At 35.8% G+C, this 22,710-nt stretch overlaps 1 protein-coding gene across 1 annotated transcript in view; it reads right to left on the bottom strand.

The window, feature by feature from the left end:
- Nucleotides 1-22,710, bottom strand: part of LOC128997824 (protein timeless homolog) — a 96,613-nt gene that overhangs the window by 5,820 nt on the left and 68,083 nt on the right. Inside the window, exons 23-27 of the mRNA XM_054423565.1 lie at nt 17,284-17,424; nt 5,320-5,493; nt 3,890-4,095; nt 2,400-2,505; nt 395-473 (exon numbers count right to left, since the gene is read on the bottom strand). Coding sequence (XP_054279540.1) covers nt 395-473; nt 2,400-2,505; nt 3,890-4,095; nt 5,320-5,493; nt 17,284-17,424 — 706 coding nt within the window. The remainder of the gene's footprint in view (nt 1-394; nt 474-2,399; nt 2,506-3,889; nt 4,096-5,319; nt 5,494-17,283; nt 17,425-22,710) is intronic.

Here is a 22,710-nt window from a genome sequence, read left to right as displayed (position 1 = left end):
TTTCACAGTTCAAAAATTATAGCAAATGTTTGTGATTTCCCCAATAAAAAACACATAGTTAACTCCCATTGCTTATCCATCATATTTGAGTAAGATAAAAATTAAGCGTCAGTTATCATTTAACTTCTATTTAGATTTGAAACTACATCTAATAAGCTTTGTTTGGAAGATTTTTAGAGTATATCCACAAAGGAAATTTTCCCTAAGCCTCAATACACTGTTTGAGGTATTTTCATATAAAAAGTATTTGCATAAAATAAAATTGTTTCCATTATAATATTGAAAGTCAGATCATCTTTTCTCGGTACCCACTTTGCAAAGAGAGATCAGATGATAGGCCTATTAATAACTCAAAGTGAAAACAATTATGAAACATAATATATTCCACCCTTACTTGAGATTCCTGTCAGACACATTAGGTTGTACATATGTTCGGTCTTCAGTATTCAGAGATATAACTTCTTCTTCTAGGTCTGAAATAAAAAAAAAAAAAACTTTTAGGACAGTTATTTTCAAGCTTATATTAAAGACTTGTTTACTGACAACTTATATTCAATATAATCAATAACTTATAATAATGTGGGAGTTCCACATTGAGTGAAGCTCATTCTGTAATAAGAGTTATTCTGTACAAACTATTCCAAAAAAGTTAATATTAAAATTTGGTGGTATGTGTTTAACTCTGATTCCTCTTTCCAAACCAAACTAAGAGGGATGTTTAAAAGGGTTATTTGTGCATATAGCTCCATTGTTTGTGTGTACACGTTGACTTGTTGCTTACTGGCATCATTTGTAAACAGAATCACAGTGTGATTTGCTGCTCTGTACCTGACTTGTACACTTTGCTGTGTCCAGAAGTTTTCAATAACTATCATATCTCCAGCCCATTAAATTGTTGCTCTAGCCGAGGCTAAAATATGTAACCATTTCACTAGGAATTAGGAATGAATGGCTCCTAAAATTTCGGGAAATGTTTGGGAACAATTTATTCTCCACCACTGGAACAGAATTACATTTTGACCATCAGTGATTTTGTCGTGTCAGGAGTTACTATAATTACATTACCAATGTGGGAGATGTTGACAGAATGGCAGGTGACAATAATGATATCTCCGCGATTGCGAGAGATGTTCACCAAGGTTCTGCAAACCCAGGATACGATAATGATGTATTCGTGATCGAGGGAGATCTTAACGCTTGAGCTGTGACCGCCAGTCATTTAAACAATCGCTATGTGATAGCGAAAGATGTTAAAGATGATGCTGTGCTTGTGGGAGATATGTACAATGGTGACGTGATGGTGGAATATATAATCTTGATATCATTGAGATAGATAGGTACACTATAACCAAAAGTATGATTAATAAAGCCAGATTCATTCACGGTCTGACACGTCTGCCGACTTATCCGACTCGGACAGCATCAGACCGTGTGCGGGTAAAACAGACCGGGTCCACAGACAGTAGGACAAGTCCACGGTAATTTGAGGATTCCAGACGTATTTGGCCGACACAACCGACCACGCCGTGTATGGGCTCAACAGACTTGGTCTTTGTACTTTCAGTTAACTTCAGTTTATTTGTGAACGTTATAGACTAAACCTGATTAAGAATGTGCAGTGACATTAGTGACAACAAAAGGTTTAGGAGGAAGTTTATTGAATTGTACACGAGTATGCTGTGCTTGTGGGACATACGAAGCAAACAGTACAGCAACAAACACTTGAGGCACTTGACTTGAGGCGTCTTTTTTTCGCGTAGAAGCTTCGAACTATCCAAAATATAATTTGAACTAACCAGGATTATTTAGTATTGATTGTAAATTAAATGCTAGGGACCAGGAGTAATATTCAAATTAAAGAAGATTTCAAATTATGAAGGTCAATGCTGTCCGAATCAAACTGAAGCTACACGAAGATAGGACCATGTATGGGGGGCTTAAAGCTTGTATTGTTTTCTACAGGTAACCATATCACGCCTTAAAACACTTCTCATTATACAAATTTAGTTCTAGTGAGTTTAAATATCTGTCTGTGGTTATGGTTAGCTAATTAGATTGATGTTTCACAGTTGCATAGATAAATAATGCATTATTTTTAGGTACCAGTTTTTGTTACTTGTGTATTGTATTTGTAACCCATTACTGCTCTTTTTAGAACAGTACATTTTTGTGTTTTTAGATTATTGCTATCTGCAAGAATATTAAATCAAGATTTTTAAAATAAACATTTTTGCACAGGCAAATATCCCATTCAGCCATGTCCCACATTCGGGAAGGAAATAAAAACCCCGTCCCAAACTTCTTTGAGGTTACTAATTCACACCTGACACCCTCCACATAACTATGCTATCTTCTTCTTGCTGCGATTTAATTAAATTTTATATCATTTAACAAATTACCTTGGCTGGTATCAGGCAAATCTCCGTTCAAGGCATTGTTGAGCCACATGATTCTTTCACCGATTTCTTTTTCTTTCCACGTACCAGGGATTCTCCAATACTTTACCTGTTACAACAAATCTATATTATAACTGATTACTCATATACAACATAAGGAACAGATGTGTTTTGATTTCTGTTATCTTAGTTGAAATATTTTTTATCAGTCTCAACTAAACTTTTTGATAGTGGGTTGATAAACAGGAAGTAGTTCAATCAAAACCCATTGACAGAGAAGTCACAACCAAGGCCTTGCCATTAGTGATGGTCGGATCCAGATATCGGACCACCGGATCCATCGGATCTGAGCTAAAACCAACGCCCGATGTGATCCACAAAAAATCGGATTCAGTTTTGATGGATCCGATTTGGTTTCAACAAACAAAAGAGTCTGTATCCAAATACGTTACTGTTTATTTATTCCATATCATATAACATACTATCTGTGTCAAAAATCAAGAATCAAGATCTTTATTGTCATTGACCTTTTACAAAGAATAGACATAGTCAACAATAAAAATAAAAAACTAAAGCTATAAAATACAATGGGTTCTAAATTAAAAAATTAATATTAACTCAGAAAATAAGTACTCTGTTATACAGTAATATGGATTTTAAATGAGCCACTCAAACATTTTGGACTTAAACCTAATAAAAGGAACCTGTTTTGCTGCCAGACCTAATTTATTAAAAAACCGTATGCAATTTATTTTATGGCAGTTATCTGTTTTGGCCAATCTATGAGCAGGTCTTTATAATGGATATATGTGAATGTCCGTATCCATATAAGCGCCTAATAGTAATAGTATACATTGACGTCCACCGGATTTTTGGAAAGATTCTAATTCAAATTTGTGGCGATTTCAAAACTGATTCCCAACTCGTCTGTGAAGATTGAGCGATCGAAAAATTACCGCTATTCTGATACTGTTTGCCGACTCTTCTACGAAAATCGTGCGATTGTAAATAAACTGCTATTCCGATACCGATTGCAGACTTATTTACGAAAATCGTGCGATCTGAAGTTTACCGCTATTCCAATACCGATTGTTGACTTCTACGAAGATCTCACGATCGGAAAAATACTGCTGTTCCAATACCGATTGCCGAGAACCCCAGGTTCTCTTAAATTGTATATTGTTTTTATTTCTCTTTTTTGTTGAGCCTTGTTGGTTCAAAGGGGGCGGTATGTTCAGTCAAGATGTCTTTGAATTTTTGTTATTTTATATGTCTTTGTTCTTAACAATCTATCCGTAATTCTCAGCACATGATCAAATGTTTATTACTCATTGTGGCATTCATTCATCGCGAATCACCTCTCATAACAACATGTACTCATTCATTCTCTCATAAATTAAACCTCTTTTATACTTTTTCCTCTTTATTATAATATAATTACACCGCACAAAAACAATGTTGCAAAAAACTACAGTTACATTAGTCGTACGTACTTGATCCTTCGGTTTTTCAAAAGACAGGATATGCAGGACTTGTTGGAGGATAGGGATGTTCTCAAAGGCGTGAATGATGGGATCACTTATCGGGACCAATGCCATGCCTTCATTTTGGCTGTCCTCATCCTCAGTGTCTGGCAGATCTTTCAAAAACTCCCCAAGTTCAGTTATTAGCCAGTCAAAAGGCATCTTCACCACATCACCTAAAACAACACATGATTAACCATAAAAAAAAAATAAATACCTTATAAGTACTTTGTATCTATTAATATACCTTTTTAATAAATTTAGAACGATTTAATTTCACTGGATATAGTCAATCTAAATTTACTTATTAACTTCTATACTGACTACATCAATCAAATTTTTAGTTCAAATTGCTTTGATTAGATACAATAAAGGTTTGTTTTTTAATTTAAACAATAAATTTAATATGACCTTACATGTGCGCGATCTTATACAGTTTTAAACCTCTTAGTCAGATCCATGTAAAATCAACACATTTTACCTGACCATCTTCGATTTCTTGTACATCTCATAGAGACCAAGACAGATAACAATTTTAACATGATATTTCAGCTACAGTAGACGATAATAATGTCTTGACATTAGCAGGAGATGCTTTAAATTCCCCGCGATCATGGGAGACAATGATGATGTCTTTGCCATCGAGGGAGAAGTATATAATTTTTTTGTGGTCACTAGAAACGATGATGATGTCCTCACGATTGCGGGAGAAGATCACGACTGTGCCGCAATCACAGACTATAATTAATGTCGGCATTATGTTAAATGCACACCACACCAAATTTATGGATACAAAAATCTAAAACTGCTTTTATTGACAACCATGCAGAGGCATGTGTTAAAACATAGCACGGTAATGTCCGTTTGGGAATATGCAGTACAATAGAACACCTCATATTCGCCTCAAGTCTCATAGAAAGATATACATATCTATAGAGGTTCATAACAGGACTCCATTTTTGAGCCAAGCCACACCTACAAATTGAAGTTATAATACTTAAACTACACGTAACTAGTATTATATGTGTGTATATCTTTGCAAAACACATACATATGAATGCATTTTTTTGATGATATGAATTTGACTTTTGGCGGAAATAATGCATTCTAAAATATACCGTTCAGCGTTCATAGACAGTTAGTATATTCAATTGTGAAAAGTGGTTTCTTAGAGATGCTTTAGGTTCTAGGTTTAACATTAATCGCAAGACTTTTTTTGTAAGTTTAATTATTTTATCCAGGTTTTGTACACTAGTGTCCCCATAGTATCTCCTGGGGTATTTTTGTTGACTACTGTAATATTCCTATTCATATTATTTGTGACAAAATCAGTAGATTAAGACATTATAATAGACCTGCAATTGATGAGATGTATTTGTGTCAATAGATTATCTACATACCCAACTCTACAGCTTTCTTCAAAACAACAAATATCTGGGGAAGAAGGGGGGCCGCACGAACTCTTTCTGTCTCCTTTCTGCGTAACACAGCTTCGGGATCTTCCTCCTCTGACCAAGAGTCATATATACTCTCATCATCACTCCTTTCACCCCACTCTTTTCCTTTTTTGCCCGCTGAAATAAATGTATTTAATTCAAAAGATCCAACTGACTTATTTTCAAACAGTTTAACTAGAACATATTAAAATACGGGAGTGTTGCTGAAAGTCAAATGTTTGTTAGGTCAAATAATTTATTTTTAGTAGGTACCGACTTTACTGGTTGACTAAATGGGACTGTTGACCTAATGCTACAACAAAATATATTGATTTTGATCTAATGGTACAAGAATAAATTATTTGACCTTCTGGCACAGTTGACTTTCTGCAAGACATCCGTAAAATACATATATTCTCTTTAAACAGTTTCAATGGAATAACTTAACATCCATATAAGAGCACTTTTGATTGTCTTTTTTATGAAATGATTATAAGCCTACTGTATTTAAATTTTAACTTTTTACTTCCTTACACAATATTTGTCCTTCCACAACAAACCAAACCACAGTTCCAAACACACTAATCTTATGCTGCTTTAAAATAATACTAGGGATGGACGGGTCCCGAAATTTCGGGAATTTTTCGGGAAAAAAATATTCCCGATTATCGGGACGGGATTACATTTGATTCGGGAATTTTTCGGGACGGGATTTGGTCCGATCGCCGGCGATTTTGCCGCTTCGCGAGTGCCGATGACGCCGCTATTGCGAGCGATAGGTCCGCGAACGCAGGAGACGAAGTCGTTTCGACGATTGCGCCGTGACCGCGGAGTCATACCGACGATCGCGCCGTGACCGCGGAGCCATACCGACCATCACGCCGTGACCGCGGAGTCATACTGACGATCACGCCGTGACCACGGAGTCATACCGACGATCACGTCGTGACCGCGGAGTCATACCGACGATCACGCCGTGACTGCGGAGTCATACCGACGATCACGTCGTGACCGCGGAGTCATACCGACGATCACGCCGTGACCGCGGAGTCATACCGACGATCACGCCGTGACCGCGGAGTCATACCGACGATCACGCCGTGACTGCGGAGTCATACCGACGATCGCGCCGTGACCGCGGAGTCATACCGACGATCGCGCCGTGACCGAGGAGCCATACCGACGATCGCGCCGTGACCACGGAGTCATACCGACGATCACGCCGTGACCACGGAGTCATACCGACGATCACGCCGTGACCACGGAGTCATACCGACGATCACGCCGTGACCGCGGAGTCATACCGACGATCACGCCGTGACCACGGAGTCATACCGACGATCACCCCGTGACCGCGGAGTCATACCGACGATCGCGCCGTGACCGTGAGTCATACCGACGATCATACCGTGACCGCGAGTCATACCGACGATCACGCCGTGACCGTGAGTCATACCGACGATCACCCCGTGACCGCGAGTCATACCGACGATCGCGCCGTGACCGTGAGTCACACCGACGATCATGCCGTGACCGCGAGTCATACCGACGATCATGCCGTGACCGCGAGTCCTTTCGACCGCGAGTGTCAAGTTTCTATAGGTACCTGAAAAATTGTTACCCATTTTTTGGTTTTTATAGATCAGTGCCACAAACGGTAAAGATTGATTTTGTATGCCTTTTTTGGTAACTGCAATACTCAAGACTTTCTTTTTATGCACAGAAAAAAATCCCGTCCCGTCCCGTCCCGAAAATCGGGAAGGAAATAAAAATCCCGTCCCGTCCCGTCCCGAACTAAAAATTCAATCCCGTCCATCCCTAAATAATACCATTATAATAAAACCTCAACCACCAGACTCCCTCTTATCCGGACTCCTCGGGACTGAGACCAGTCTGGATAACGGGTTTTCCGGTTAAACCGACGTCCCCAATCTCTTTATGTAACCTAAATATTTGACTTAAATTTAGGAGAGCATTGTATTTAGACACGTGATCACTGGTCTCAAATATTTCCCACGAGAACAGTGGTTTCAGTACAGCCCACTTCCGACCGATCTAGTCCGTTTAAACCCATGTGCTGGTAAAAATTGTCCGGTTAAAGAGATGCCGAGTGTAGTCCGGTTATCCCGATGTCCGGTTAAAAGGGGTTCGGATAAGAGGGAGTCTACTGTATATATACGGTATACAGGGTTCCCACTATTTGTCTTCAACAAAATTCATGGTGTTTTCTTGGTTCTCTCGGTCTGCTTTTATAAATTTTATGTTCTCCAAACAATTTTAGTTATAATGACAAAACTTTATGTAATGCCTTTTCTAACCAGTACACAAGTAAGGTTTCGTAGCCGATGAATATGGCACCATTATTAAATTTAACATTTCTTAGATCTATACATGCAGGAAAGCACAAGACTGTAAAATCCTTAAGGCACATTCCAGGAATAGAACGTAATAATCGGCCAGTCGGCGCAGAGCGAAGAAAGATACAAGAGATAGAGGCAGAGAAATAAAAGACAGAGTTGTGGTGTTTAGAGGGAGGGTAGGGGAGAATGAGAGGACAACAAATTTGGTATTGATGGAACAGAAGGGAAGGGGGGGGGAGAGCGCGAGGGAGAGGAGAGGGGAGAGAGAAGCCGTTCATTAATGTAGGCATAATGAAAAAGTTTGTGCTAACTCGTTGTTCTAATTATTCTTCCTTATGGTTGTTTTCCAGCAGTGAGTGAATGATGACTCTCTCTCTCTCTCCATTAAAAAACATTGTAATAAATATGTTATTGAGTGTAACCACAACAATGTATGGCAATGTGTTTTTTGTGCCTGTTGTGATGGAATATTGGACCATCGAGGTCTAAATCACTGCAGGTGAAATAAAGAAATGTCAAATTACTCTCTCTCTCTCCCCCCCCTCTCTCTCTTTCTCGCAAGAGGCCCCAGAGAGAATGATACAAGGATTGCTGCCAGACGATAGGGAAGAGGATGGTACAGAGGAACAAGCAAGAATCAGAAGTAGGATGGCTGAAGAAAGCATTGGAACGGATGAGGAAGATGGAAGGAGAGCTAATTGCATGCGTTGCACTGCTGAAGGATAGGAAAGCCCCGGGAGTGGATGAAATAAAGAACGAAGTAGTAAAGAGAATGTTTGGAAGGATCAAGGGGACGCTGTTGAACCTGTACAACAAGATGCTGAGAGAAGGCAGGTATCCTGATGTGTGGAAAAAAGGAATCGTCAAAGTTTTTCTGAAGAGCGAGGAAAAGGATCCAAGTAAGATTAAATCGTACAGGCCAGTAACCCTCTTACCTGTCCTAGGAAAGCTGGGCGAAAGATTAATAGTGAAAAGGATGAAAGAATGGCTGGATAGGGAAAATAGGGCAAATCCATTGCAATATGGATTCACGGAAAGTGTTGGAACGGTAGACGCACTTCTGGATATGAGAAGAGAAGTTAAAGAGACGGAAGAAAAATAAGACATCGCAACATGAACTGATGGAGTGCCCTTTCTCCGAAGAAGAACAAAGCGACATGAGGGAATTCCTCCGACAAGACATGGAATTGGGAGAAAATCAACTTCTTGAGAACTTAAGAATCTTCGCTGGAGTTTGCCAGAATGTGCGGAAGGATAGAGAAGAAAAAGCATGAATTTGAAAATGCAGGAAGACAGGCTGGAATTCGAAAAGGATAAATGTTAGGAAAAATGAAATAAATAAATAAAGAAGATTGAAAAAAAAAATCCGATGATCCTAGTACTGAGGGTACTAGGTGAGGGGAGAGGTGTTGGTTAGGCACAGAATGTGCCTGGAAGGACAAAAATGAAGCCGACAACTGGAAGAGGATCTGAAGATTTTTCAGGAAAGGGGCCTGGTGAATAAGTCTCTGACTTAAACCAGGGGTGGTGGAGGGACCGCTGGACTTCGGCCAAACACCTATCTCTCACTCACACACATACAATAATCTCGATATTACTGCATTCAGTTTCACACGAGTAGCCCCTTGTGTCGTCTCCAGGCGAAATATTTGGGGTTTTAAGGGTCCAAAAACAAATTCACGGCTAAATCAAAGTTTTTTCTTGGTTGACCTAATTAACGGTTTTAAGGTTTTCACGGTTGAGTGGGAACCCTGGTAAGAAACAAAGAAAGGCTAAAAAAAAGTGTCCTTGGGATTTTTTCATGAAATCAGCCGGTTTTCCATAATACAAGTTACATAAGAATTAAGATATCGAAAAAGGTTCTTTAGATATCTATACAGGGTTAGTAAAAGTGTGAAGACCCCCTGTTATTTTTTTAACGGCCCATACTAGAAAAACTAAACTGGGCACACCTTTATGGCATGTTATGAAGTACAGTAGAACCTCTTTAATCCGAACCCTTGTAGTCCAAACGTCCACTAATCCGAACCCCTCATTGCTGTACTCTATACACAGTACAGTAGTCCTTTATTATATACTGTATTTATTGATATACTTACCGTAATTATTTCAATTGTAATGTACAGTACTGTTTATTCTCTATGTTTACTACTGCTCTAAATAAACACTGTATTTTACTTTATAAAGCATTTTTCACTTTTCCCTAGCTATTGTTATGTAAAAACAACATGTTCTGTAATTCAAACTATTCCATAGTCCGAACTACCCCCGGTCCCAATTAGTTCGGATGAAAGAGGTTCTACTATACTTTTATGGCATAACCGCGACTTGGTGTACATCCCCAAAATAAAGGGATTTTGGGGGAAACTCAAAAATTTAAAATGTTAAGCCCCATCGATTGATCCCTCATTTTTAAGGTCCTGGTAAAAGAAAACCAACAACGCAAATTAGAGGTCTCTATTTCAATCCAGTAAAAATGGCAGCCAATTGAAATTCTCAGAAGTTAAATTGGGAATGTTGCTGGAAGTCAACAGTCCCGGAAGATCAAATAATTTATACCTGTGCCACTAGGTCAAAAACTACAATGTTTGCAGTGTCTGTAGATCAAAAGTCCCAGTAAGTCAAATGATACAGTCCGAGCTAAAAACGTGGTCTATGTTAAAGCAATTGACTTATTGGGAATTTGACCTAATGCAACAGCAGTTTTAATATAACGAAATACGGTAAAATACAAGTTCAGTTTCGCTGAGTCAACAGTGCCGGAAGATCAAAAGCAATAAAAGTGAACGTCGATTCAGTGTAAAGTAGACCTCCTGCAACGCTTACTACACCAACAAGCCAACAAAACTCGCTTTTAGTTACTTCGTGTTTTGTCATAATTAGAATAGAGCTAAAATTATCATATTTGGTACATAGCTTATCTATTAATGCTTCTTTCCAACTGTTTGGTCAACACTGTAAATAGGTATAGCCTTTCGTCAAAATTTGTGGCATAAAATACCCGCAAGGACGATCTGAAAATTTCTGGTTATTATATACGTTTGTAAAAGGAGATCCATTTAATTGTAGAACTAGAACTATTTTATGAGTTATAATGTAGTCTACATATAAACTGTGTAAATGTATTACGCCTCGGAAGGGTTGAAACCTGTTCAAACTATCATATATATTATTAAAACATGGGGTTTTTCACGATTCTGAATCAACCAGACGATGGATTTTCATTAGTTTTGTGTTGAAAGAAAGACAATTTTGAGAACTAGGGAATTTCAAAGCCATAATTTAAAATTAGTGTCCCAGTTTTTTATAAATTAAGTTTTAGTTTTTAAAAAGTCTAGCAGCCGATGCTAACCTTCTCCAATAAGTCAATGCTTCTAGCTAGCTTTTAGTACAATATAATTATTTGCTTAACAGCTGTAACATTCAGCATTTGTGACACAAATTCAGCATTTGGAAGAAAATTCAAATACATACTTATGGTTGGCTTATTTATACTATGTGTAATGCTGACCATTGATACATTTAATTCTTCGGTACGAGGATGGCAGATTAATTAAATATGCATAGTAAATAGTAGGATGTTCAAATTATTTTTTAAAGGAATCTTTGTAATCATTGATTTGTTTTAGTCCCATATAATTTGTTTTAACTAACAACTGGTTGAATGTAATATTCTACTAATATTATAAATGAGAAAGTTTGGATGTATGTTTGTGACAAGTAAACGCGAAAAATACTGGTCGGATTGGGCTGAAATTTGGTATGACGATAGTTCACATTCCCGATTAACATATAGACGCATTCTTATCTTAAAAGTCCTTTCGGGCTCCGCCCCAGGGGCTCTGGAGTTTCCCATGTTAACCTTATGAGTAATCGCATTTAAAAGGAATAAACGAATTTTGTCAGCCGTTTCAACTACACAAGTTGGTTCTATGATATTGAATAGCATTAAAAAGTTACAAGGTTTACCAACAGGGTGCAGTACTATTATTTTTTTACATTTATGACAACAGCTATCCTATTAAGGCCATAAAGGTAAAATTTTGTTTTTAAAAGGTTTATGTGTAACTATTTTATCAACAGATGTAAAGATCAAAATGTTTCTATTTCGTGTTCTCTTCCCGTAGCAAAGCACGGGTATAACAGCTACTTGTTTATTTATTATTTATTATTATTTATTATTTATTATTATTTATTATTTATTATTATTTATTATTTATAGTGCCAGTGTCAGCTACTGGGACAATTGACAGTCAGCTACTGGTACAAGCACTTTTTTCACTGTCAGCCACTGGAACACGTACAAAGGTTGAATTAAGTTTAAAAATTTTATAAAATATATTTAAAAACCCCTTTTTGTATGACAAATTTGAAAACTACACTAAATTTAGAATCACATGACATCCGTAATATCTCTTTAGTTCCTATTTATTCAAAACCACGGATTATTAAGTGCGTATAGTTTCTTATACTGTCAGCTACTGGTGCGTTTACCTTATAACTATTAGGTTTTTGGCGAATTTCCCATATAGGGAATAAGCTTTTACCGTAGTACTTATGGTAACACCTGGACCCGGGACCGATTTAATTTTTCGTTTTGAGGCCCCTAGAGGCCAAAAACACCATCCGTTCAAATTCATATATACAGGGTGATCAACTCAAGGAGGCCACCATTGGGAAATCGGAAACGGTAAGAATTAGAGACAATTTTAAATGGGGAACATTCCTTTATTTTTTGTGGCAGTTAAAAATATGATTTTAGTTTTTTTATCATGTTTTCGGATAGAATAAGCAATTTAAAAACTTTTTTAGCCTTGACATTTTTTCGATAAACCCACTCGTTTAGGAGTACCGCCTATGGAAAATGTCTTCCGGTGTACATTTAACATCATGTAGCTCCTAAACGAGTAAGTTTAGAGCAAAATTGGAAAAAGTAAATTAGTCTTAGAATTGCATCTACATTCCTTAAAGACTATAAAATAAAATGTTTTCCACTTTTCAAGTTTGCCGCCATTTTTTAAATAATATAATTCATATTTTCAATGAATTTTATGGTCTTTTTGGAATGTGGATGCAATTGTAAGACTTTTTTACTCTTCGCATTTTTGCTATAAACTTACTTGTTTAGGAGCTACATGATGTAAAATGTACACCGGAAGTCATTTTTCCATAGGCTGTAACTCCTAAACGAGTGGGTTTATCGAATAAATGTCGAGGCTAAAAAAGTTTTTAAATTGCCTATTCTATCCGAAAACATGATTATATATAGGGTGTTCTATAAGAAATTTAAAATTTGGCCGCCATTTTGGAAAATGGCGGCTGAATTTCAAAAAACTAAAATCATATTTTTAACTGCCACAAACAATAAAGGAATGTCCCCCTTTTAAGTTTTCTCTAATTCTTACCGTTTCCGATACCCCAATGGTGGCCTCCTTGAGTTGATCACCCTGTATAGCCTATATTTATTTATTTATATATTTTCCCCGGGGGGAACCCCAGGATCCCCCTCCTTTTTGGGGGATATTCCATACCCCCCCGGCCCCCGGTGACCCCCCCAACAAAATATATGTCTAGGATCGCCCTTGTCTTGGGATATAGCCTTTCTTCACTGATCACGTAATGCGTGATTTTCTATAAAGTCTTGAAAAAATAAAAGGTAAAATAGATAGAATACAGGTGTACTGTATGTGGTTTACACACAAATATTCATCAAACTGTGTGATATTTTGTTATTGCAATGAACAATTTGAGAGTATCGTATTGTTTAAGTCGATGGAACATCTCTGTTGATCCTGTTTTACAAGCAAACCAAAAAGATACAGTAGTCACCACTCTATGCGACATATTCTAACCAGAAAATTGTAATCGTATGATTCTATAAGCATTGGTAGGATTGCAAAGTACTACACAAGCATTATTTCAAGGGTAATAACAGTCACAATTTCCGATGACTTTAACAGAGTCAACTAAAATATTATACTAATGGACACACAACTAAATGGAACAACTAATGGAAATTCTCACGATGTACATTCGTTCGATATAAGCATTGAGTATACACGTCAGTACATACGTGTATACCCAATGATATAAGAAACGGTTCTTGCAATTTATTGCTTATTGTTTTTTAGAGTTGTTTTCGGACTTACTCACACTCGTATAAGGTTTTCCACGTTTGTCATTGATAATGTAGCCATGTTGCTTTGAAATGGCGACCATACAAATGTATGCATTTTAAGCCAAGTATGAATGGAGATGAGTGTGGGATGAGTGGAGCGATCTTGTTGTCCTGTTTGTGACTAAGGCCGACATAATCCTTAGACACAGCTGTTAATTAATAGTGCATACAGTCAATTAATAGCAGCAGAGGCCAAGTTTGGTATCAAATTAAAGGTTTTATTCATAAAAATACATTGCCACAAACCCAAACTCAAACGATGATGATGATAATAATGTTAATGATGTCGCTAAAACGTATCGTTTGAAATTTAACAGCTGAAAATAAGTGAAATAGAAAAGGTTTTGGTTAAATCCATCAAATTGTAATTGGACACTAGTAAATACTAGTGCACTTGTTGCTACCTCCCCCCTTCGGTTTCATGTATTCCTCTCAATCAGTTCAAACCTAGGAGGATCAAACATTAATGTTACCTAATTAATGTTAAATCCTCCTAGATTCAAACCTGAAACACCCAGATCGAAACTCGCCTATCGTTATTTTACCATCGCCTTTTTTAAATATATTTTTCAAAAAAGAAAGATTATATTGATTTACTTTGGATTTTAAAAATGTTAACGTTTTATTTTGTTAAAGATTTATGGTGATACGTAAATATTGTGGTGTAGTAAAGTATATTAAATTGTAGTTAAGTGTTAAATTTAAAATTTTAGGGTGAATCGAGATGAATCTTTTTTTATAACATGGGTCTCTCCTACCTTAACATACATACCAAGTTTCATAAACATCGGTTGGAAAAGTGCAAAGATAAATATTTGTATGTAAAAAATACGAAATGGTGGATATCTGGTTAACGAAACGATTTCGGAAAAAATGTTATCCTTGATTTTCTGTTTATTTTGACCCAAGGAATTACTAGGTAAAGTATCTCCCCGCTTATTTTTAACACCCTGTTTATGATGTATTCTTATAAGTGAAAAATGTAAGCTGGTAATACAGAAAGATGTTTTATAAATAATATGAATGTACTGGTGATCTGTATATTCATCTTTTTCTTGTTCTTAGAAGTCCACTCAGCAGTCGCATCGTACGATGTAGTTCTTTCCATGCGTTGCGAAATGCTAAATTTGCCGTCCTCTTCAACCCAAGTTATCTATTGAACCACTGATTGTAAAAAATTAAAAAAAATATTTTTTACGCATCACACTTTTGGCTACAACTTTGCCACAGACAAAACCTCTCTAACCCAAAAAAAAAAAAATCTCGCATGCTAACTTTTTCATGTTAGAAATCACGATTTAAAACTATTTCACCATACATATCAATTTTTATTAATTATATCGGTAAATAGTTTAAAGTTCCAACAAAATAGCCATCGAGAAGGACTAACCAAGAAGCTCTGTGCCAATTTTCAAATTTTTAGCACAACTTTAAGCACACCAAAACACGAAATTATTGAAGTCATGAGTCGAGAGGACTATCGTTGTTTTTAACAGATTATACTTTTGACCTTCCGGCACTGTTGACTCAGCGAAACTGAACTTAAATTTTAGCTTATTTCGTTATATTAAAACTGCTGTTGCATTAGATCAAATTCCCAATAAGTCAATTGCTTTAACATAGACCACGTTTTTAGCTCGGACTGTACTATTTGACTTACTGGGATTTTTGATCTACAGACACTGCAAACATTGTAGTTTTTGACCTAGCGGCACAGGTATAAATTATTTGACCTTCCGGGACTGTTGACTTTCTGCAACGCGTCCGTTAAATTTAAACAGCTTTCCAAGTCTGGAGACCCCCAGTAAATTTTGTAACAGTTCAAACTAGGAAAACTAAACTCTACACACCTTTTTGGCATATTAAGTACTTTTTAAGCCTAATAGCCTCTTGGTTTCCAAACCCGAAATGGGGATTTTGAGGGAAACTCAAAAATTTTAAATGATAAGCCCCATTGGGTGACCCCTCATTTTGAAGGTAAAAGAAAACTAACAACCTAAACCAGAGGTTTCTATCTCAATCCAGTAAAAAATGGAAGCTGATTGAAATCTTTAGAAATCAGAAATAACTTACAATTTTATATTCAATTGGCTTCCATATTTTACTGTGTTAAGATAGATAACTCTAGTTTGTTTTTTTTTTGTTTTCTTTTATTATGACCTTCAAAATGAGGGGTCACTCGATTGGGCTTAACATTTTAAATTTTTGAGTTTCCCCCACAATCCCCCATTTTGGGTTTGGGAATCAAGTGGCTAATAGACTTAAAAAGTACTTCATAACATGCCAAAAAGGTGTGTAGAGTTTAGTTTTCCTAGTGTGAGCCGTTACAAAATTTACAGGGGGTCTCCAGACTTGGAAAGCTGCAAGTTGAATTTAACTTCTGAGAATTTCAATTAGCTGCCATTTTTTACTGAATTGAAATAGAGACCTCTAATTTGCGTTGTTGGTTTTCTTTTACCAGGACCTTCAAAATGAGGGGTCACTCGATGGGTCTTTTCATTTGACATTTTTGAGTTTCCCTCAAAATCCCCCATTTTGGGGATGATCACCAAGTGGCGGTTATTCCCAAAAAGTACTTCATATCATGCCATAAAGGTGTGCCGAGTTAAGTTTTTCTAATATGGGCCGTTAATGTATATTTGTTTGTTTGTTCTTTATGGACTCCGAGACCGCTCAACAGATTGTAATGAAACTTTCAGGCATTATTAAGCATTATTCAAGGATAGTTTGTGTGAAGTTTGGTGCAGATCCGTCAAAAGGGCTCCGCCCCAGGAGCTCTGGAGTTTTTCATGTTAACCTTATGAGTACTCATATTTAAATGGAATTAAAGAATCTTATCAGCTGGTTCAACTAAACAATTTGATTCTGTGATGATTGGTAGCATTAAAAAGTTAATAGGTTTACCAACAGGGTGCAGCACTATTATTTTTTTAAATTTATGACAACAGCTAATTTGCAACCAAAAAAGTGAGTGAGTGTAGCGAACGAACTTCAACCAGGACGAGATATAGCAATGTGAACGAGCTCATCTTGAAAATGAACGAGCATTTGACATAAAATCACATTAGGACAGGACGATATTTGTCGGGCCAGCTAGTAAATAATAAAAAAGGTGGATATCTCACTAACAAGGTATTTTTTGGAAAAAATGTTATTCTTGATTTTCGTTTTATATTTGTTTTGACCCAATATACCTATTCCTGAATAACTGGACACCCTGGATATACATTAATCTTTTTGCAAGAAAAAAAAGATCTAATTACTGTATCAATAACGTGAATACAAATTACCTGATATGGATTGACAATATTTTGATAAATAAATACATTCATTGGATACTGTAAATAAAAAAACAAATTTTGGTTTTAACAGGTTCTACTGTGTACTTACTCTGTTTGGATTTTCCACCTGCTGTCCTCTTCTTCCTCAACTGTGTTTTATCAGTGATTAGACCCAACTCTATAAGCTTGTCAGATATTACTTTTCTACTTCTAGGCACTGACAGACGACCCAAAATGCAGTTCATTGGATCTAAGCAAAACAGAGTTAATTTATTTTATGTTCGTAACCATTATTTATTTAAATTTAATTATAACTTGTAAGATTTCACCGATTGTTTATCAGAACCTCCCACATCCAATCTTTAAATAACAGACTCCTCAGAACATGGTTTGCTTCTGACTTTTTTGTCTTTAATAATATTGTCATTCATTTATTTACATTTAGTATATAAGAAAATCTACATATAACTAGGGGTCTACAGGTCAGACTTTTTTAGTTTGGGTCGGGTTGGGTCAAAAATCATTAATTAATGTTTTTATTTTTTTAAACTTCAATCCGTGTCTGTAATAGTAATATGAAAATAAAACATGAACAAAGATAGTATTTATGTATATTATTGTATTATCATAGTTTATTTACAGCTTGGGAATTGCCTCAACTGCAAGAAAGAAGAAAATAACATTTTTTATTAAGATATTCTTTTCTACGCTCATAACTGTTGAAATAACTAAATAGCTAAATTACAACAAGTAGCCTCCTAAGTATAAAATCTCACACTTGCAATAGCATTATTAGTTACATCATCATAAATACATAACTTATCTATTATTGGCATTAGTACATTTTAACATAAGAACAATTTTTATATGACCTAAAATAGAATAGGCTAAGCAACGTGACAAACGGAGAACTCATTGAAGTTGTGTAACTGATTTACTATAAAACTCAAAAACATTAATTAACACACACATTGTTTATGGTATGATTATTTACCACTGTCAAAATTCCATACCATGTCATACAGTAGTATAGATAAACCTACTGCATGAGATAAAAATCTAAAAACAACTGATTTTGATCACTAATAAATGAAAAGAATTAAAAATCCATAAACTCAAGTCAAACAATATCACAATTAGAATTAATTACACTAAGAGGAACTGTTAACTAATATATAGAAGAAAATATTAAATCAATGAGAAAAGAAATGAAAATGAAATGCCAACATACAACATAACACAAAGACACTATACGTCTCGCCACCCTAAGTTGAGGCAGCCCAAACTGACCGGGTCATTACCGGCTGTTCCCGCACGACCCTTTATAATACGATTAGCGAAACTTCCGTGAACGCTCTAGTTCAATAATTATCATTAACAAATTTTAAATCCGATGTATAAATTTAGTCATTTATATTAAATCAGAGTTATTAATGTAAATGACAATTAAAATATTGACCACTAAATGTTCTAATTAATCTAATATTCATGTTTATGTTGGTGTCAGGAGTTTAATTTATTTAAATGTTGGTTATTTATAAAAAATATGTTGTTTTAGGTTTTAAGATTATCAGTGACATTTTTATGTAATTATCTCAGGGCCAGGAGTCGATCTCTTTCAGTTTTCATTGCAAACTGAACATTTAATTATTACCTGTATTTTTTTATAACTTTGACTTTAGTAACAAGTAAGTAAAAAAGTTTCGGGTTTAGGTTTTGAGTTTTAACATTTTTGGTTTTGACCGACAGTACTGTACAATATATCAGAAATTTCTTTATGATTTATCGGGAATGTTGCTGAAAGTCAACAGTCCCGGAAGATCAAATAATTTATACCTGTGCCGCTAGGTCAAAAACTACAATTTTTGCAGTGTCTGTAGATCAAAAATCCCAGAAAGTCAAATAGTACAGTCCGGGCTAAAAGTTTAGTCTATGTTAAAGCAATTGACTTATTGGGAATTTGACCTAATGCAACAGCAGGTTTAATATAACGAAATACGGTAAAATACAAGTTCAGTTTCGCTGAGTCAAAAGTGCCGGAAGATCAAAAGCAATAAAAGTGAACGTCGATTCAGTGTAAAGTAGACCTCCTGCAACGCTTACTACACCAACAAAACTCGCTTTTAGTTACTTCGTGTTTTGTCATAATTAGAATAGAGCTAAAATTATCATATTTGGTACATAGCTTATTTATTAATGCTTCTTGCCAACTGTTTGGTCAACACTGTAAATAGGTATAGTTTATGTAATGAAAAGCCTTTCGTCAAAATTTGTGGCATAAAATACACGCAAGGACGATCTGAACATTTCTGGTTATTATATACGTTTGTAAAAGGAGATCCGTTTAATTGTAGAACTATTTTATGAGTTATAATGTAGTCTACATATAAACTGTGTAATGTATTACGCCACGGAAGGGTTGAAACCTGTCCAAACTATCATATATATTATTATAACGTAAATGGGGGTTTTTCACGATTCTGAATCAACCAGTCGATGGATTTTCATTAGTTTTGTGTTGAAAGAAAGACAATTTTGAGAACTAGATAATTTCAAAGCCATAATTTAAAATTAATGTCCCAGTTTTTTATAAATTAAGTTTTAGTTTTTAAAAAGTCTAGCAGCCGATGCTAACCTTCTCCAATAAGTCAATGCTTCTAGCTAGCTTTTAGTACAATATAATTTGCTTAACATAACAGCTGTAACATTCAGTATTTGTGACACAAATTCAGCATTTGGAAGAAAATTCAAATACATACTTATGGTTGACTTATTTATACTATGTATGTGTAATGCTGACCATTGATACATTTAATTCTTCGGTACGAGGATGGCAGTTTAATTAAATGTGCATAGTAAAATAGGTACAGTAGTAGGATGTTCAAATTATTTTTTAAAGTATTCTTTGTAATCATCGATTTGTTTTAGTCCAATATAATTTGTTTTAACTAACAGCTGGTTGAATGTGCTATGTATACTTATAAAAGGCAAAGCCCTCACTGACACACTCACTCTCACTCACGCATCATCACTAATTCTCCCACTTCCCATTTACCTAGGAGGTTGAAATTCGATTCACCGATTCTTTGGGCATTAAATAGGAAAACTAAGTAGTTTTTATTATGATCGGGCATTCGGGCTCCGCCCCAGTGGCTCTGGAGTTTCCCATCTGAACCTTATGATTTTTCATATTTAAAAGGAATTAATGAATCATAACAGCTGTGTCAATTCAACAATTTATGACAACAGCTAATTTGCAACCAAAAGCTGAGTGAGCGTTTCGAACGAACTTCAACCTGGAGGTGAGTTAACCCCAAGGCAAGTGAGCTCAGCGAACGAGCTCCAACCTAAAGGTGAGAGAGCGTAGCGAACGAACTTCAACCAGGACTTGATTGAGCCATGCGAACGAGCTAATCTTGAAAATTAATTAGTTTAACGGGGCAAAGCCAGCGGGTACAGCTTGTTATTCTATAGAATTATTAGGTTTTTAGCGAATTTCGCATATAGGGAATAAGCTATTACCGTATAACTCATGGGAACACCTGGACCCGGGACCGATGTAATTTTTCGTTTTGAGTCCCTAGAGGCCAAAAACACCATCCGTTCAAATTCATATATATATAAGTGTATAAAACATTTTGGGGACTTGACTTTTTCGGGACTCGAGAATTTAGTACTTTTCGAGGACCTGTGCAATTTATTCCATTCCAAATGCAGCGCGTTATCGATCTTCACCCTTGTGTGGGCCTCCCATTCACTGACGGAATGTCTCGTGGCGTATGACGACCGGATATAAATAGTCACTTTAACACTCACTTATCTCGTTATTTTTTTCAGCATATTCGTTGACCCGTCTGCAGGTCTTATGTTAATGGGCTGTCAGAGCGTCTGTTGTAATAACTGGAATTCCTTATGTATGTTTGCTGCTGATTACGGTGAAGTATTGTTAGAAATTCCACCTAATCTTTTAAAGTTACCCATTAAATTCATAGAAATAATAATATTTAACTGTTTGACGAGTACCCCTATTGTATTCAAAATACTCAACGGCCCAATCCAATGTCACGTTTCGTATTTTGTATACTACCGTTAATTACTAGACTTAATTACTAGCTTCATTCCCACTGTTCTTGTGAACTTAACTCTAGATCAGACTGTTGCTTCATCCGCTTCTTCATCAGTTAATTTTTCATCTTAAAATCTAAAAAATATCTTTTTGGTACCTATGTTATCACCCACGGGATCTTTGAATAATTTTAGGCTTAACTGAATCTGAAGTATGTGTTTTGGTGGTTGATCATTGTAATGAATTATATAAGATTAACCTGCATTACACTATCGACAAATTAACTATCAAATATTTATTAAAACACTGAAGCATACTGCAAACGCTGAGTCATACTGCAGCAAAAACAGCCGTATTTAGTGAGCTTAAAGTAGGTATTTTCACTATTTTCTCCCTAGGAAGTGAAAGTCAGCTGATTTAAACTCAGTTGTGAGCTTCGATTGTATGCAATCGCATGTATCGAAAGTATGTATAATTTTTTTCACCACACTATGATGTTTTAGTTAATTTACAGTCTGTTTCAAAAGTAGAAAAATAAGCAAATACATTAACAATAATACAACGTTAAAAGTATAGTGATTTACCACTCTCAACACTAGCTAACAAAGATAATTTTGATAACACAGCCGAATCTGAATGGGAGGTTTAATGTCGTAAATGGTGTTGTGATTGTCCAATAAATTTAGTGCAAGATGAGAGCTCGCCTTGTGGTCGGAAACTTGACCAAAAGTATGTATTTTTCCAACTTATCTATATTTACCCTATGCTATAAATAAGACATGTAAATGGAATTTCTTCTATTTGGTTTTATTTTCTGTTTACATTTAGTTGTTATTTCGTTACCTACATGGCAACCCATACGGCCCAAGTTATTTTTTTAATTTTAAATTCGTTTCTTGTGTTTATTTTTGAGCCTATTTTAATTTATAAAGGGATTCATCACATCTACAGGAAAATATCTTTCATTTGGTACCAACCGCGTGTAATTCGTTCCAGTAGTATGGTCAGGCTAGCTGTCATAAGTTTTGCAAAAGTTGTTTTGTATAAGACGATTTTGAATGATTTTCCAATTTGATTATCTTTTTTCACTAGATTTTGTAATTTCTTCTTTGACTTTTCAAATTCTAAGATTATTATGAAGTGTTCTGTTAGTAACAAACCAAGGTGCGTTGACAATTTTACGTAGCAATTTTGATTGGTATCGTTGAAAAATTTCAATGTTTGATGTACTTGATGATCCCCAAAGTTGGATCCCATAAGTCCAAATTGGTTTTATAACTTTTCTGCAAAGTAACATTATTTTGTGTACTAAGTTTTGATTTAGATCCAAGAAGACAATTAAGCTTAGTTATTTTAAAATTTAGATATTGTCTTTTAGTCCAGATATGTGCCTTCCAATTAGGCTTTGCATCTAAGTGCATGCCCAAGTATTTTATTTCTGTTACTTTAGGGTGGTGAATATTGTTCATG

Source organism: Macrosteles quadrilineatus, unplaced genomic scaffold (assembly GCF_028750875.1).
Source record: "Macrosteles quadrilineatus isolate MER2022 unplaced genomic scaffold, UCM_ALF_1.0 Scaffold_7__1_contigs__length_78375512, whole genome shotgun sequence".
NCBI classification, from domain to species: domain Eukaryota; kingdom Metazoa; phylum Arthropoda; class Insecta; order Hemiptera; family Cicadellidae; genus Macrosteles; species Macrosteles quadrilineatus.
Note: the sequence above shows the minus strand (reverse complement) of the source record. Positions and strands in the feature narration are given on the sequence as shown.